The sequence below is a fragment of the Phyllobates terribilis genome, unplaced genomic scaffold (assembly GCF_046119375.1).
Source record: "Phyllobates terribilis strain yellow unplaced genomic scaffold, ASM4611937v1 Scaffold_9__5_contigs__length_417890890, whole genome shotgun sequence".
NCBI lineage: Eukaryota > Metazoa > Chordata > Amphibia > Anura > Dendrobatidae > Phyllobates > Phyllobates terribilis.
Genome location: NW_027362769.1, coordinates 53498599 through 53512185, shown reverse-complemented (window position 1 = coordinate 53512185; position 13587 = coordinate 53498599). Strand labels below are relative to the sequence as shown.

General features: G+C 39.1%; 1 protein-coding gene across 1 annotated transcript in view; it reads left to right on the top strand.

Annotated features, from left to right (window-relative positions):
• The window catches only part of CASP10 (caspase 10), an 82763-nt gene that overhangs the window by 62475 nt on the left and 6701 nt on the right, over window positions 1-13587 (top strand). The window contains exons 9-10 of the mRNA XM_073646492.1: window positions 9584-9683; window positions 12050-12536. Of these exons, the coding sequence (XP_073502593.1) occupies window positions 9584-9683; window positions 12050-12536 (587 nt within the window). The remainder of the gene's footprint in view (window positions 1-9583; window positions 9684-12049; window positions 12537-13587) is intronic.

Here is a 13587-nt window from a genome sequence, read left to right as displayed (position 1 = left end):
CCCTGATGACGTGGTGTTTGAGTATCTCAGCATGCACTGAGGATTCTCAAATGAAGTGTCATCAAAATAGAAAAGGGTAAAAAAAATAAAGTAAAAGCAGTTAGATTAGAGAGGGAACGATATTGACTCTTTAAGTAAACCATATTAGAAAAACTATTATATTATTAAAATAAATGAAGAGACACTTAGGATGAAACTCAATATTAGTTTCGGAACATCTCTTTAGTAAGTACAGACCCTAAACCAGCCCTAAGTGAATAGGTACCCAGAATAGATACAAACCCCAGACACACAGAACAGCTCACATCATCCTATGTTGCAATTCCACCTACTGACTTGACGACCTGCATAGATATTGTTATGTGACCATATCAGTGAAGGCCCTTCAACAGTAAAATGTCCTATACATTTTCTGGATCATTGCAGATTATTTCTTCATGGTGATTTTTGTCTTGGTTTGTTGCAAAAAAAAGAAAATGCACTGTAACCATCTCACTTTTATGGCATATAGCAACTATTTTGGCCAGGGCGACACAGGGACTTTTGTGGCTTGGCATGAAGATTGCAGTCTTGCATCTCAATATCACTTCTTTATTATCACTGTGGTCCTATAGTGAGCTGCAACAAAATGTGAACCCTGCAAAAAGAATTAAGCCTGCTGGATTTACATTTTCAAGTTGCAGAAGCTGGCTACTATTTAGTTGCTTTTTTTCCAGCCAAATTGTTGTTCAAATTTATTTTACAGTTGCACAAGTAGCAGACACATCATAACATGTTTTCATCTTGTGAGTCCTCATTTTATATGGGTGTGATTATCTTTAGTGTTCAGGAATGCATCGAATTCCGCCTCCCGGCTTCCTTCTTTTTTTATAGGTGATGTAACTGTGCGAACTCTCATGATTCTAGCAGAGGCAGCTTTTCCTCTGCAGCATCGGAGCAGCGCAGGGTCTCTGAAGCTGATTGGATTCTGCGAGGCCAGGTTTAGGACAGTGTTTGCAAACTTTAAAGCAAAGAGCTGGCAGGCATGTGCTCATTGCCTAGGAAACCAGACACCTTTGATAAAGGTCAGAGGTGGCCAGTAACCTAGGCAATGAAAAGTAAACAATAGAAATAAAATTCCCTCTATTTTCGAAAATGGAAAGAATTGTTAGGTTATGAGCCCACGATGCAGAAATGCTCCGGATTTTTCCTGAGCGTTCTGCATCTCCCTGGCAGAAAAAACGCATGCGGATTGTACATTCGTTTTTTCTGCCAGGGACAAACGTTTGTCACGCGTTTTGCACATGCGATTTCGCATGCAGGTTCTCAAGCGTTTTCCAAGTAATTTTAGCATCACTTGGAAAAGTGCTTGACAACTTGGTCACACTATATAAATCCATGCAACCGGCATGGATTTTATATAATGTGACCAAGTTAGTTAAAAAAAAGAATAAAAACGGTAAAAAAAAAAAAAACCATTATACTTACCTTCCGATGGCCCCCGGTCTCCTTCTCCGGTCGCCCCGGTGGCCCTCGGTGGTGTAAAAGGACCTTCCATGACCTCATTTAGTCATGTGACAGATCACGCGACAGCCGACATCAGTGGTCGCGTGACCTGTCACATGACTGAATGGCATCATGGAAGGTCCTTTTACTCCATCGTGAGCCACTGGGGAGCCAAGACGTACCGGGTAGAAGACGGCGGGCCATCAGAAGGTGAGTATAATGTTTTTTTTTTTTTATTGTAACCCCTTCGCGACCATGGGATTTTCCATTTTTGCATTTTCGTTTTTTGCTCCCCTTGTTCCCAGAGCCATAGCATTTTTATTTTTTCGTCAACATGGCCATGTGAGGGCTTATTTTTTTGCGGGATGAGTTGTACTTTTAAACGCCTTTAATAGTTTTACCATATGATGTACTGGAAAACAGGAAAAAAATTCCAAGTGCTGTGAAATTGCAAAAAAGTGCAATACCACAGATGTTTTTTTTTTTTGTTTTTTTTTACCACGTTCACTGAATGCTAAAACTGACCTGCTATTATTATTCTCCAGGTCATTTCGAGTTCGTAGATACCAAACATGTATAGGTTCTTTTTTATTTAAGTGATGAAAAAAAAATCCAAAGTTTGCTAAAAAAAAAAATGTAAAAAATGGCGCCATTTTCCGAGACCCATAGTGTCTCCATTTTTCGGAAGCTAGGGCTGGGTGAGGGCTTATTTTTTGCGCACCGAGCTGACGTTTTTATTAATACTATTTTTGGATAGATCGAATGTTTTGATCGCCTGTTATTGCATTTTATTGCAATGTTGCAGCGGCCAAAAAAACGTAATTCTGGCGTTTAGAATTTTTTTCTCATTACGCCGTTTACCGATCGGATTAATTCTTTTTTTTATATTGATAGATCGGGCGATTCTAAACCCGGCGATACCAAATATGTGTATGTAAGGTTTATTTTTTATTATTTTATTTTGAATGGGGCAAAAGGGGGGTGATTTAAACTTTTATATTTTTTTTATATTTTTAAAAACATTTTGTTTTCACTTTTTGCATGCTTCTATAGTCTCCATAGGAGACTAGAAGCAGCCACTGTCCGATCGCCTCTGCTACATACAGGGGACCAGTAGATCCCCTGTATGCAGCAGAAATGCTCCTGTACTATGAGCGCCGACCACTTGGTGGCGCTCATAGTAATCTTTACATGACAACCACTGGGGTCTGCTGCAGACCCAGGGTTGTCATGACCACCCATCGGTGACCCGCGATCACGTGACAGGGTCACCGATGGGCGGGGCTAAGGCCGCACTTCCGGCGCGGCGATGTTAAATGTCGCTGTCAGAGCCTGGAGCCCTCACTGAACCGGGGGTTATGGCCTGGGGCATACTAATACCCCCTGGGTCGGTAAGGGGTTAAATTCTTTTTTTTTACAGGTACTATGGTACCCGAGTCTGGAGGAGAGTCTCCTCTTCTCCAGACCCGGGTACCATCCGCACATTGAATCGCTTAATATCCGCATGTGCACATGTAGTCATTCGGATATTAAGCGATTCAATGCAAGTCAATGGCGGCAAAAATGCCGCGCTTACGCAAAATAATTGGTAGTGCTGCGGATATTTCCTCAATGATAATCCGCAGCAGAAATTTCCGCAGCATGTGCACAGCACATGCGGATTATCATTGGGGAACATGGCAGACCTTCTACCTAGCATTTTTTAAGCGTTTCTGTGGCGGAATTGTCGCTGCGGAAACGCTTAAAAAACGCATAGTGGGCACACAGCCTTAATGAGGTAAATTTCAATGTTACTTGTTTTTACAAGCACTTTGCAATTTTACCAATTTAAAGTGACTCTGTCACCAGGTTTTTGCTACTTCATTTGAGAGCAGAATAATGTAGAGAAAGAGACCCTGATTCCAGCAATGTGTCACTTACTGGGCTGCTTGCAGTAGTTTTAATAATTTCCTGCTGATAAAACAAATGATTTTATCGGTAGAGTACTAGTAATCCTGCTGCCATGTAGTCCTCCATATTCTTGAGCTCTGTATAACCCTGATCACCCCACTACTGATTTGCTGCTTCCTGCCTATGCACAGTGTACACGAAAGCTGTCAATCTGTGAGTCAGTGGTGTGGGCGGGGTTATACGCAGCTCAGCATTCAGAGAGCTGGTAGATCTGCAGCAGAGAAAACAGTGATTTTATCAAAACTGCAGCAAGCAGCCCATTAAGTGACATATCTCTGGAATCAGGGTATCTGCCCATACACCATGCTGCTCTTAGATGGGGTAGCAAACATCTGGTGACAGATTCCTTTTAACACCATGAGATAACCCTTTTAAGTCGTTCTTAGCAAAAACCTTTCAAATACAGTAGCATGTAAAAGTTTGGTGACCCCTGGTCAAAATTACTGTTATTGTAAACTGTCAAGCAAGCTGAAGATGAAATGATCTCTAAAAGGGCTAAAGTTAAAGATGACACATTTCCTCATTTCCTTTGTATTTTAGGCATATATATATAGTCATTTTTAACATTTTAAAATGGAAAATGGGCCAATGCAAAAGTTTAGGGTTATGGCTTGTTTACTATCATCTTTCAGAAAGGCCAGGTGATGCAAATTTCCCAGCTTTATAATAACCTAGGCTTTTTACTAATATTGTGCCAAAAAACAGCAGCCATGGGTTCTTCTAAGCAGCTGCCTAGCACTCTGAAAATGAAAATGGTGGAGGCCCACATAGCAGGAGAAATCTATAAGAAGATAGCAAAACGTTTTCAAGTTGCCCTTTCCTCAGTTCGAAATGTAAATAAGAAATGGTAGTTAACAGAAACAGTGGAGGTCAAGATAAGGTCTGGAAGACCAAGCAAAATTTCAATGAGAGCTGTTCGTAGGATCTCTAGAAAGGCAAATCAAAACCCCTGATTGACTGCAAAATACCTTCAGAAAGATGTAGCAGACTATGGAGTTGTGGTACATTGTTCTACTGTTCAGAGACACCTGCACAAATATGTCCTTCATGGAATAGTCATCAGAAGAAAACCTCACCTGCATCCTCACCATTAAATTCAGCATCAGAAGTATGCAAAATATCATGTAAACAATCTTGATGCATCTTGAAAACAAGTCTTGTGGACCGATGATGTTAAAATAGAAGTCTTTGGCCACAATGATCAAAGGTATGTGTGGAGAAAAAAGGGAACAGAATTTAAGGAAAATAAATTCTTTTCCCATGGCGGTGGATCAGTCATGCTTTGGGGTTGTATTGCAGTCAATGGCACAGGGAACATTTCACGGCTTGAGGGAAGAATTGATTCAATTAAATTTCAACAAATTCTTGATTCAAACATAACACCATCTGTAAAAAAGCTGACTTTGAAAAGAGGATGGCTTCTACAAATGTATAATGATCCTAAACACACATTAAAATCCACAATAGACTACCTCAAAAGGCGCAAGCTGAAGGTTTTACAATGGCCCTCACAGTCCTCTGATCTAAACAGCACTGAAAATCTGTGGCTAGACCTCAAAATAGCAGTGCATACAAGATGACCCAGGAATCTCACAGAACTGGAAGAATTTTCCAAACAAGAATGAATGCAAATCCCTGAAACAAAAATTAAAAGACTTTTGGCTTGCAATTAAAAGTGTTTACAAGCTGTGATACTTGCAAAAGTGGGCATCACTAGGTATTAACCATGCAGGGTGCCCAAACTTTTGCATCGGCCCATTTTCCTTTTTGTAATTTTTAAAATGTAAAAGATGAAAATATGTATTTTTTTTGTCTAAAATACAAAGGAAATGTGTCATCTTTAACTTTAGCCCTTTTAGAGATTATTTAATCTTCAACTTGCTTAACCACTTCGCACCATAGCCTGTTTTTGCCTTCGTGACCGGGCCAATTTTTTAAATTCTGACCACTGTCACTTTATGAAGTAATTACTCTGGAACGCTTCAACGTATTCCCCTGATTCTGAGATTGTTTTTTCATGACATATTGTACTTCATGATAGTGGTAAAATTTCTTTGATATAACTTGCGTTTATTTGTGAAAAAATCGTAAATTTGGCGAAAATTTGGAAAATTTTGCAATTTTCAAACTTTGAATTTTCATGCCCTTAAATCAGAGAGATATGTCACACAAAAGAGTTAATAAATAACATTTCCCACATGTCTACTTTACATCAGCACAATTTTGGAACCAAAATTTTTTTTTGTTAGGGAGCTATAAGGGTTAAAAGTTGACCAGCGATTTCTCATTTTTCCAGCAAAATTTACAAAAACATTTTTTTAGGGACCACATCATATTTGAAGTCACTTTGAGGGGTCTTTATGACAGAAAATACCCAAAAGTGACACCATTCTAAAACCTGCACCCCTCAAGGTGCTCAAAACCACATTCAAGAACTTTATTAACCCTTCAGGTGCTTCACAGGAATTTTTGGAATGTGGAAGAAAAAAATTAACATTTAACTTTTTTTCACAAAAATGTTAGTTTAGACCCAATTTTTTTTATTTTCACAGGGGTAACAGGAAAAAATGGACCCCAAATTTTTTTGTGCAATTTCTCTTGAGCATACTGATACCCCATATGTGAGGGAAAACCACTGTTTCGGCGCACTGCAGGGTTCGGAAGGGAAGGAGCGCCATTAGACTTTTTGAATGTAAAATTTGTCTGAATAATTAGCAGACGCCATGTTGCGTTTGGAGAGCTCCTGATGTGCCTAAACAGTGGAAACCCCCCACAAGTGACACCATTTTGGAAACTAGACCCCTTAGGGAACTTATCTAGATGTGTGGTGAGCACCTTGAACCCCAAGGTGCTTCACAGAAGTTTATAATATTGAGCTGTAAAAATAAAATTTTCACATTTTTCCCACAAAAACTTTTTTCATCCCTTAATTTTGCATTATCATAAGGGTAATAGGAAAAATTGCACCATGAAATTTGTTGTGCAATTTCTCCTGAACACGCTGATACCCCATATGTGGAGGCAAACCACTGTTTGGGCGCACGGCAGGGTTTGAAAGGGAAGGAGCGCCATTTGACTTTTTGAATGTAAAATTTGTTTGAATAATTAGCGGACGCCATGTTGCATTTGGGGAGCCCCTGATGTGCCTAAACAGTGGAAACCCCCCACAAGTACCACCATTTTGGAAACTAGACCCCTTAGGGAACTTATCTAGATGTGTGGTGAGCACCTTGAACCCCAAGGTGCTTCACAGAAGTTTATAATATTGAGCTGTAAAAATAAAATTTTCACATTTTTCCCACAAAAAATGTTTTTCATTCCCTAATTTTGCATTATCATAAGGGTAACAGGATAAATTGCACCATGAAATTTGTTGTGCAATTTCTCCTGAGTACGCCGATACCCCATATGTGGGGGAAAACCACTGCTTTGGTGTATGGCAGGGTTCGGAAGAGAAAGGAGCGCTATGTTGGCTGGGATAGGTTGCAGACACCATGTCACATTTGAAGAGTCGCTGACATGCCGAAACAGCAGAAACCCCCACAAGTGACCCCATTTTGTAAACTACACCTCTCAAGGAATTCATCTAGGGAAGTAGTGAGTATTTTTTAATTTTTAAATTTATACCATTGGGCAGTGAAAAAAGCATAATTATATTTTTACCATAAAAAAAATGTTTTACCCTCAGATTTTACATTTTCACACAGGGCAATGGGTAAAAATGGTGCCGAAATGTGTCACACAATTTCTTCTAAAAGTGGTAATACCCCATATGTGGCAGTATCGTACTGCTCAGCCATACGGCGAGATCTGGGGGGGATGGAGCGCTATTTGACAATTGGAGAACAAATTATTGTAGAATAGGCATTTGGATTTGGGAGCACAACATTTTCTGAATTTCTTTTGGGGGACAAGGCCCATTTCGCTTTTCCAGAGCCTTTCTGCTACCAGTAACTTGGAAGTCCCTTATATTTTTAACAGATGACGGACCTGAGTGGGGACTAGCTTTTTTTGAGGACTGAGTTGAAGCTTTTATTGGGAACATTTTACGTAACATTTATCCGGCGCTCTAGGCTGAGCATTTACATCGGGGTTTCCATCTAAATTTCCAAGTGATGTAATTCAGATGAAACCCCTGTGGGATCCATTCACTGTAATGAGGCAGCAGAGTTACTCTGGACTCTGTCTGGCCTCTGTTTAGCGGTGTCCTTTTTTTCAGAAGTGCACAAAACTGTGGCCAACCGCACTTTTATGCACGCCTAAAACAAATGACACCGTGGGATCCCAGGCTAGACGGCGTCCACAGTGGCCTATATCTGCCTCATTACAGGGAATCTTCCGTCATGGGTTCCGGCTGAATCAAGTATTTCAGAGATTTACACGGAAACTCTGGTGTAAGCGCTTAGCGCAGAGCACAGGATAAATGTGAGCAGAGCCTTACTGCGATCTTTGGGAGACATAATAAACAAATCAGTAGCAGGTGAAGAATTGGTTTTATTTATTTCTTACGCCGTTCCTAGTGTGATATAACTGATTAGATTACTTTATTCTTCGGGTTGGTGCGATTACAGAGATACCAGATTTATATCTGGTTTTTATGACTGACAGCTGTCACACACTAAAAGACGCTTTTTTTTGCAAAATCTAGTTTTTGCATCACCATATTTTGAGAGCTATAATTTTTCCATATTTCGGCTGACAGAGTCATGTGATGGCTTGTTTTTTGCGGGACGAGTTGACATTTTTATTGGTACCATTTTTGGGTACGTGACATTTTTTGATCGCTTTTTATTCCGTTTTTTGGGAGGTAAAATTAACAAAAACCAACAATTCAGGAATTGTTTTTTGAGGTTTTTTTTTATGCCGTTCTGCGTGTGGTAAAAGTGATCAGGCAGCGTTATTCTTTGGGTCAGTACGTTTACAGCGATACTACACTTACTGTATTTTTTTTATGTTTTGGCGCTTTTACACAATAAAACAATTTTATAGAAAAAAATATTTTTTTTGCATTGCTTTATTCTGAGCGCTATAACTTTTTTATTTTTCGGCTGATGGAGCTGTATGGTGGCTTTTTTTTTGCGGAACAAGATGACGTTTTCAGCGTTTTGATCGCATTTTTTTCCACTTTTTGTTTGGCAATATGATGAAAAAGCATATTTTTTTGCTCCGTTTTTTATTAATTTTTATTATGGTGTGCACAGAAGGAGTTAATTAGTGTGACAGTCTTATAGCTCGGGTTGTTTCGGACGCGGCGATACCAAATGTGTGTACTTTTTTTGGTTTTGTAAAAATATACGGATTTATTGGTTTAATATTTTATTTATTTATTTTTATTTATTTTGTGATTTTTTTTTAACAGTTTAAAAACATTTTTTTTAACTTTTTTTTACATTTTTACTTAGTGCCTGTATGGGACATTAATTTTTATTTTTCTGATCACTGATCTCATGTAATGTAATAGACATGTATTACATTACATGAGATCTTCGCTGACTGTTTCACAGTCAGAGTCTCCTGCCTGGCTTCAGCTGCAGGCTGAGCCAGGCAGGACACCATATATGGCAGATCTGGAGGCGGTCATGTGACCTCCAGCTGCCATAGCAACCCCAGGTGCTGGAAGGTATCAGGGGTCGTCGGAGAGGTAAGTAAGACGACCCCCTCTCCTCTGTCTATCTTCTATATGCTGCGATCACTATAGATCGCGGCATATAGAACATAGCAAAGGGTTAACATCACTGGGACCTGATCCAATCAGGTCCTGATGATGTTCCCTGTCAGAACTAACGCTCTGCACCGGAATCGCAGCGCTTGCAGGACCCTGGGGGTCCTGAGCGCTGCGAGACCACCCACCGTTTTTAAACGTCGGCGCTGCACAGAGCCCAGAAAGCGCCGACGTTTATCTACAGTGGGCGGTCGGGAATCGGTTAACTGTTCACAATAACATTAATTTTGACCAGGCGTGCCCAAACTTTTACATGCCACTGTATATCATGGTAATTTAGCTGGTGTAATACAAAAGAGTCAGGCATTGCTGGAGATTGCAGTAAATAATTCCCTTTTTCACAAAAGTGAATTCTCAAATCAACACTGATACAATTAATTGTAAAAATATGATTGTAATTTTGTTTTTAACCTTGGTATCCCACAGATGTATTTAATGAATCGAAAACACAGAGGCTACTGCTTGATTATAAATAATGAGCAATTTATGAAAAGTGACTCAAGACCAGGGACTGAAAAGGATGCAGGTAAGTGGTATTTTAATTGAACTCATTAAAGGGGTTTTCCTAGTATTTTGTAATACACAGTGGGGAGCCATGCTGATAAAAAAGAAAAGAAGCTATACTCATTTCTGAAATCCATCCTCTTTGTCAAAACCACCTGTCACCTGACCACTGCAGCCACTGATCGACTGCAGGGTCTGGAGATTGGTGGTCCATATATCATCACTTCCAGTCTGGTGAATATTGTCGGAGCTGCTGCTTTGGGTCCTTGGGTTGACGAGGGAGCCCCCTCCTTTGCTAACTTACTGAGATGCCACAGTCGGTATTGACCACAGCATCTGGCAGGATTGGATCAATTTAGGATTAGAACAAGGAGTCCACACTCCAATTAAATTCCAGTGCCCAGAAGGAAAAATTTGTATATCCAAAACAAGTAAAACCTTCAGCACCTAGGTAGAATGAATATAGATGATTTTATTTCAAGGTGATATTATTTCAATTTTTCAATCCGTGAGACAGATCAATATGTCAACGTTTCGAACTTAACATCAGGCCTTTATCAAGACAGCCTGTCACGGTGCTCTCACAGTGTGCAAAGAGAGATCTCCCAGTGTTCCTAAAGAGAAACGGTGGATGGCCAGCGCATACCGCCATCCACCATTGGATCAAGCCCGCTCCATTTAATTTCACCAGAAGCTAAGCTGTATTTTACGGTTGACTCCCATTGCAGATGTTAGCAACTCCTGTGCACCCATCATCCTTGTAAAATGCATGTATATCTTGGTAACGTAAATTACTCCTCACCAGGACATACTTGGGATTTTTCGGTTTCCTAGAGCCCTGCACCATTGTGTCAGATGCAGTTATTATGGTTTCAAGTGACCAAACACATTAATCTGTTTTTCTTCTCCCTTTCTTCCAAGAGCCATAACTTTTTTCTTTTTTTCTGGACATAGACGTACAATGGCTTTGTTTTTGCAGGACGAGTTGAAGTTTTGAACAGCATTAATTTTACTATATAAAGTACTGAAAAATGGGTAAAAAATCCAAGTGGGATTAAACTGAACATTTTGCAGTAAAAATAACCTGACAATATGATTCTTTAGGACAGTATGAGTATGGCAATTCGAAATTTATCAGGCTATTTTAATGGTTAAAAAAATTCTGAACTTTATAAAATGAAAAAACAACTAAAGATTTGGTTTGTGTCACCATTTTCTGAGACCCATACCTTTTTATTTTTTCATTGATGGATCTGTGCTAAGACTTGATTGTTGGCATGTCAGTTTCATATACTTAATTGAAACCATTATATGTATCTTTATTGAATTTTTTGCAGAGGTGTCCTGACCAAAAAACAGCACCTCGATTTTTTTTTTTAGCATTTAACAGTATAAATAAATCTATTTTTTCATAAATCATGCTTTTACAGACATTACAATGCCAAAGATTTTTACTTTTTAAATTGTTTAACTGTGCAAGGGGAGTGATTTCAACTTTTACACTTTTTAAGTACTGTATCTTTTAAAACATTTATTTTTTATTTTTACTGTATTTGTTAGTCTTAATAGGCGACTTGAAACTGATCGTTTCATCACTTTCACTACTTACTATAATACCACAGTCAAGTAAAACTGACCTTCTCCTACGAAGCTCTGCCACAGGCTGGGCTTCATACGAAGACCAAGATGGCAGCGACTTGCCTTCAGCAGGTCACAGGCTGCTTTGGCAAACCATTGGCAACTCACATTTGAGTCGTGGGGGGCCCATTGGAAGCTGGTGTATGTGCACATTAGTACCAACTCCATTTAAATGCTACTATCAGTAATTGACATGGACAATGGCATCTAAATGATTAAAGTGCTCTGATCGCTGCTGTCACAGGCAGATGCTGGCTGTATGACACAGCTGCTACGGTCTTGAGCCCTCTCCACACATGTGCACCCTTTTTGTGATGTGCAGTTACTTCAGATAGTTCAAAGAGGGTGAAATAGCTGTCCAATAGCTACATATCTCATTAAGATCAACTAAAACATAACAATTATTGTATTGTAATTATTATAAAAAATGCTAATGATAAACTCCCTTTGGCGTTCTCTTGATTCATATCTAAGACTATTCAACCAATGTGTTCAATGCCGGTGGAAGAAGCTGCACCAAGTATTATTAGTTCATCTGCACAATAGCAGGAATCATTTCAGGATCCATATATTGGGACTGAGCTATTGAGCATGTGTGACCACTGGCACTGGACACATTAGGTGGACGCTTTGAGAGGAAATAAACGCAATACTATCAGCAGAAACATGTCATCAGGGTTATTTATTGACTTTCATTATTTTTTTTTATTCCTTATATGGTGACATTTTATAAAATTTGTAATTTCACAGAGTTCCTGTATAGAGTTTTCACTTGGCTGGGTCTAAACGTAGAGATTCGCACAGATTTGTTGGCAAAGGAAATCCTTGAATGCTTGACTGAGTACCAGGGAAAAGATCATACGGAGAGAGACTGCTTTGTTTGCTTCATTTTAACTCATGGAAAATCAAAAGCAATCTATGGGACTGACAATATAGATATACCTATAAGTGAAATAACATCACATTTCTCTACTGAAAAGTGCGCAACATTGGCTGGAAAACCTAAGCTATTCTTTATACAGGCGTGTCAAGGAAACATTTCTCAGGGTGCACATGCTATTGAAGCAGATGCAGTTTCTGACATTGAAAAAAAAAAAACTATAATAACTATACCCAATAACGCAGACGTTTTGGTTGGAATGTCAACAGTGGATGGCTACTATTCATTCCGTCACAGTCGAAACGGGACATGGTACATCCAAACTCTTTGTGAAAATTTGACAAAACTGGTGCCAAAGTAAGTAAATTTCTGAAAATAATATTGCATGTGTGCAAAATAATTTGCTATACATAATTATAATGTAGTACATGTAGTAGAGGTCATTTATTTTAAGTTGCTCTTAGCCTAAAATACCTTACACAACCTCATTGGTTAGAGGTTGTATTCACGAAAACCTCCGTGGTTTACTAAATATTCTACAGTGGCATGTAAAAGTTTGGGCACCCCTGGTCAAAATTACTGTCATTGTGAACAGTTAAGCAGATGAAGATGAAATGATCTCTAAAAGGGGTAAAGTTAAAGATGACATATTCCCTTTGTATTTTAGACCAAAAAATACATATTTTCATCTTTTACATTTTAAAAATTACAAAAAGGAAAATTGGCCGATGCAAAAGTTTGGGCACCCTGCATGGCTAGTACTTAGTAGTGCCCCCTTTTGAAAGTATCACACCTTGTAAACGATTTTTGTGGCCAGCCATGAGTCTTTCAATTCTTGTTTGAGGGATTTTCTTCCATTCTTCCTTGTAAAATTCTTCCAGTTCTGTGAGATTCTGGGGCATCTTGCATGCACTGCTATTTTGAGGTCTAGCCACAGATTTTCAGTAATGTTCTGCTCAGGGGACTGTGAGGGCCATTATAAAGCCTTCAGCTTGCACCATTTGAGGTCGTCTATTGTGGATTTTAATGTGTGTTTAGGATCATTATACATTTGTAGAAGCCATCCTCTTTTCAAATTCAGCTTTTTTACAGATGGTGTTATGTTTGCATCAAGAATTTGTTGAAATTTCATTGAATCCATTCTTTCCTCTACCCGTTAAATGCTACCTATGCCATTGACTGCAACACAACCCCAAAGCATGATTGATCCACCCTCATGCTTAATGGTTGGTGAGATGTTCTTTTTCTGAAATTCTGTGAAAAAACTCCACACATACCTTTGATCATTGGAGCCAAAGAATTATATTTTAACTTCATTGGTCCACAGGAGTTGTTTCCAAAATGCATCAGGCTTGTTTAGATGTTCTTTTGCATACTTCTGACGCTGAATTTAATGGTGAGTGTTACG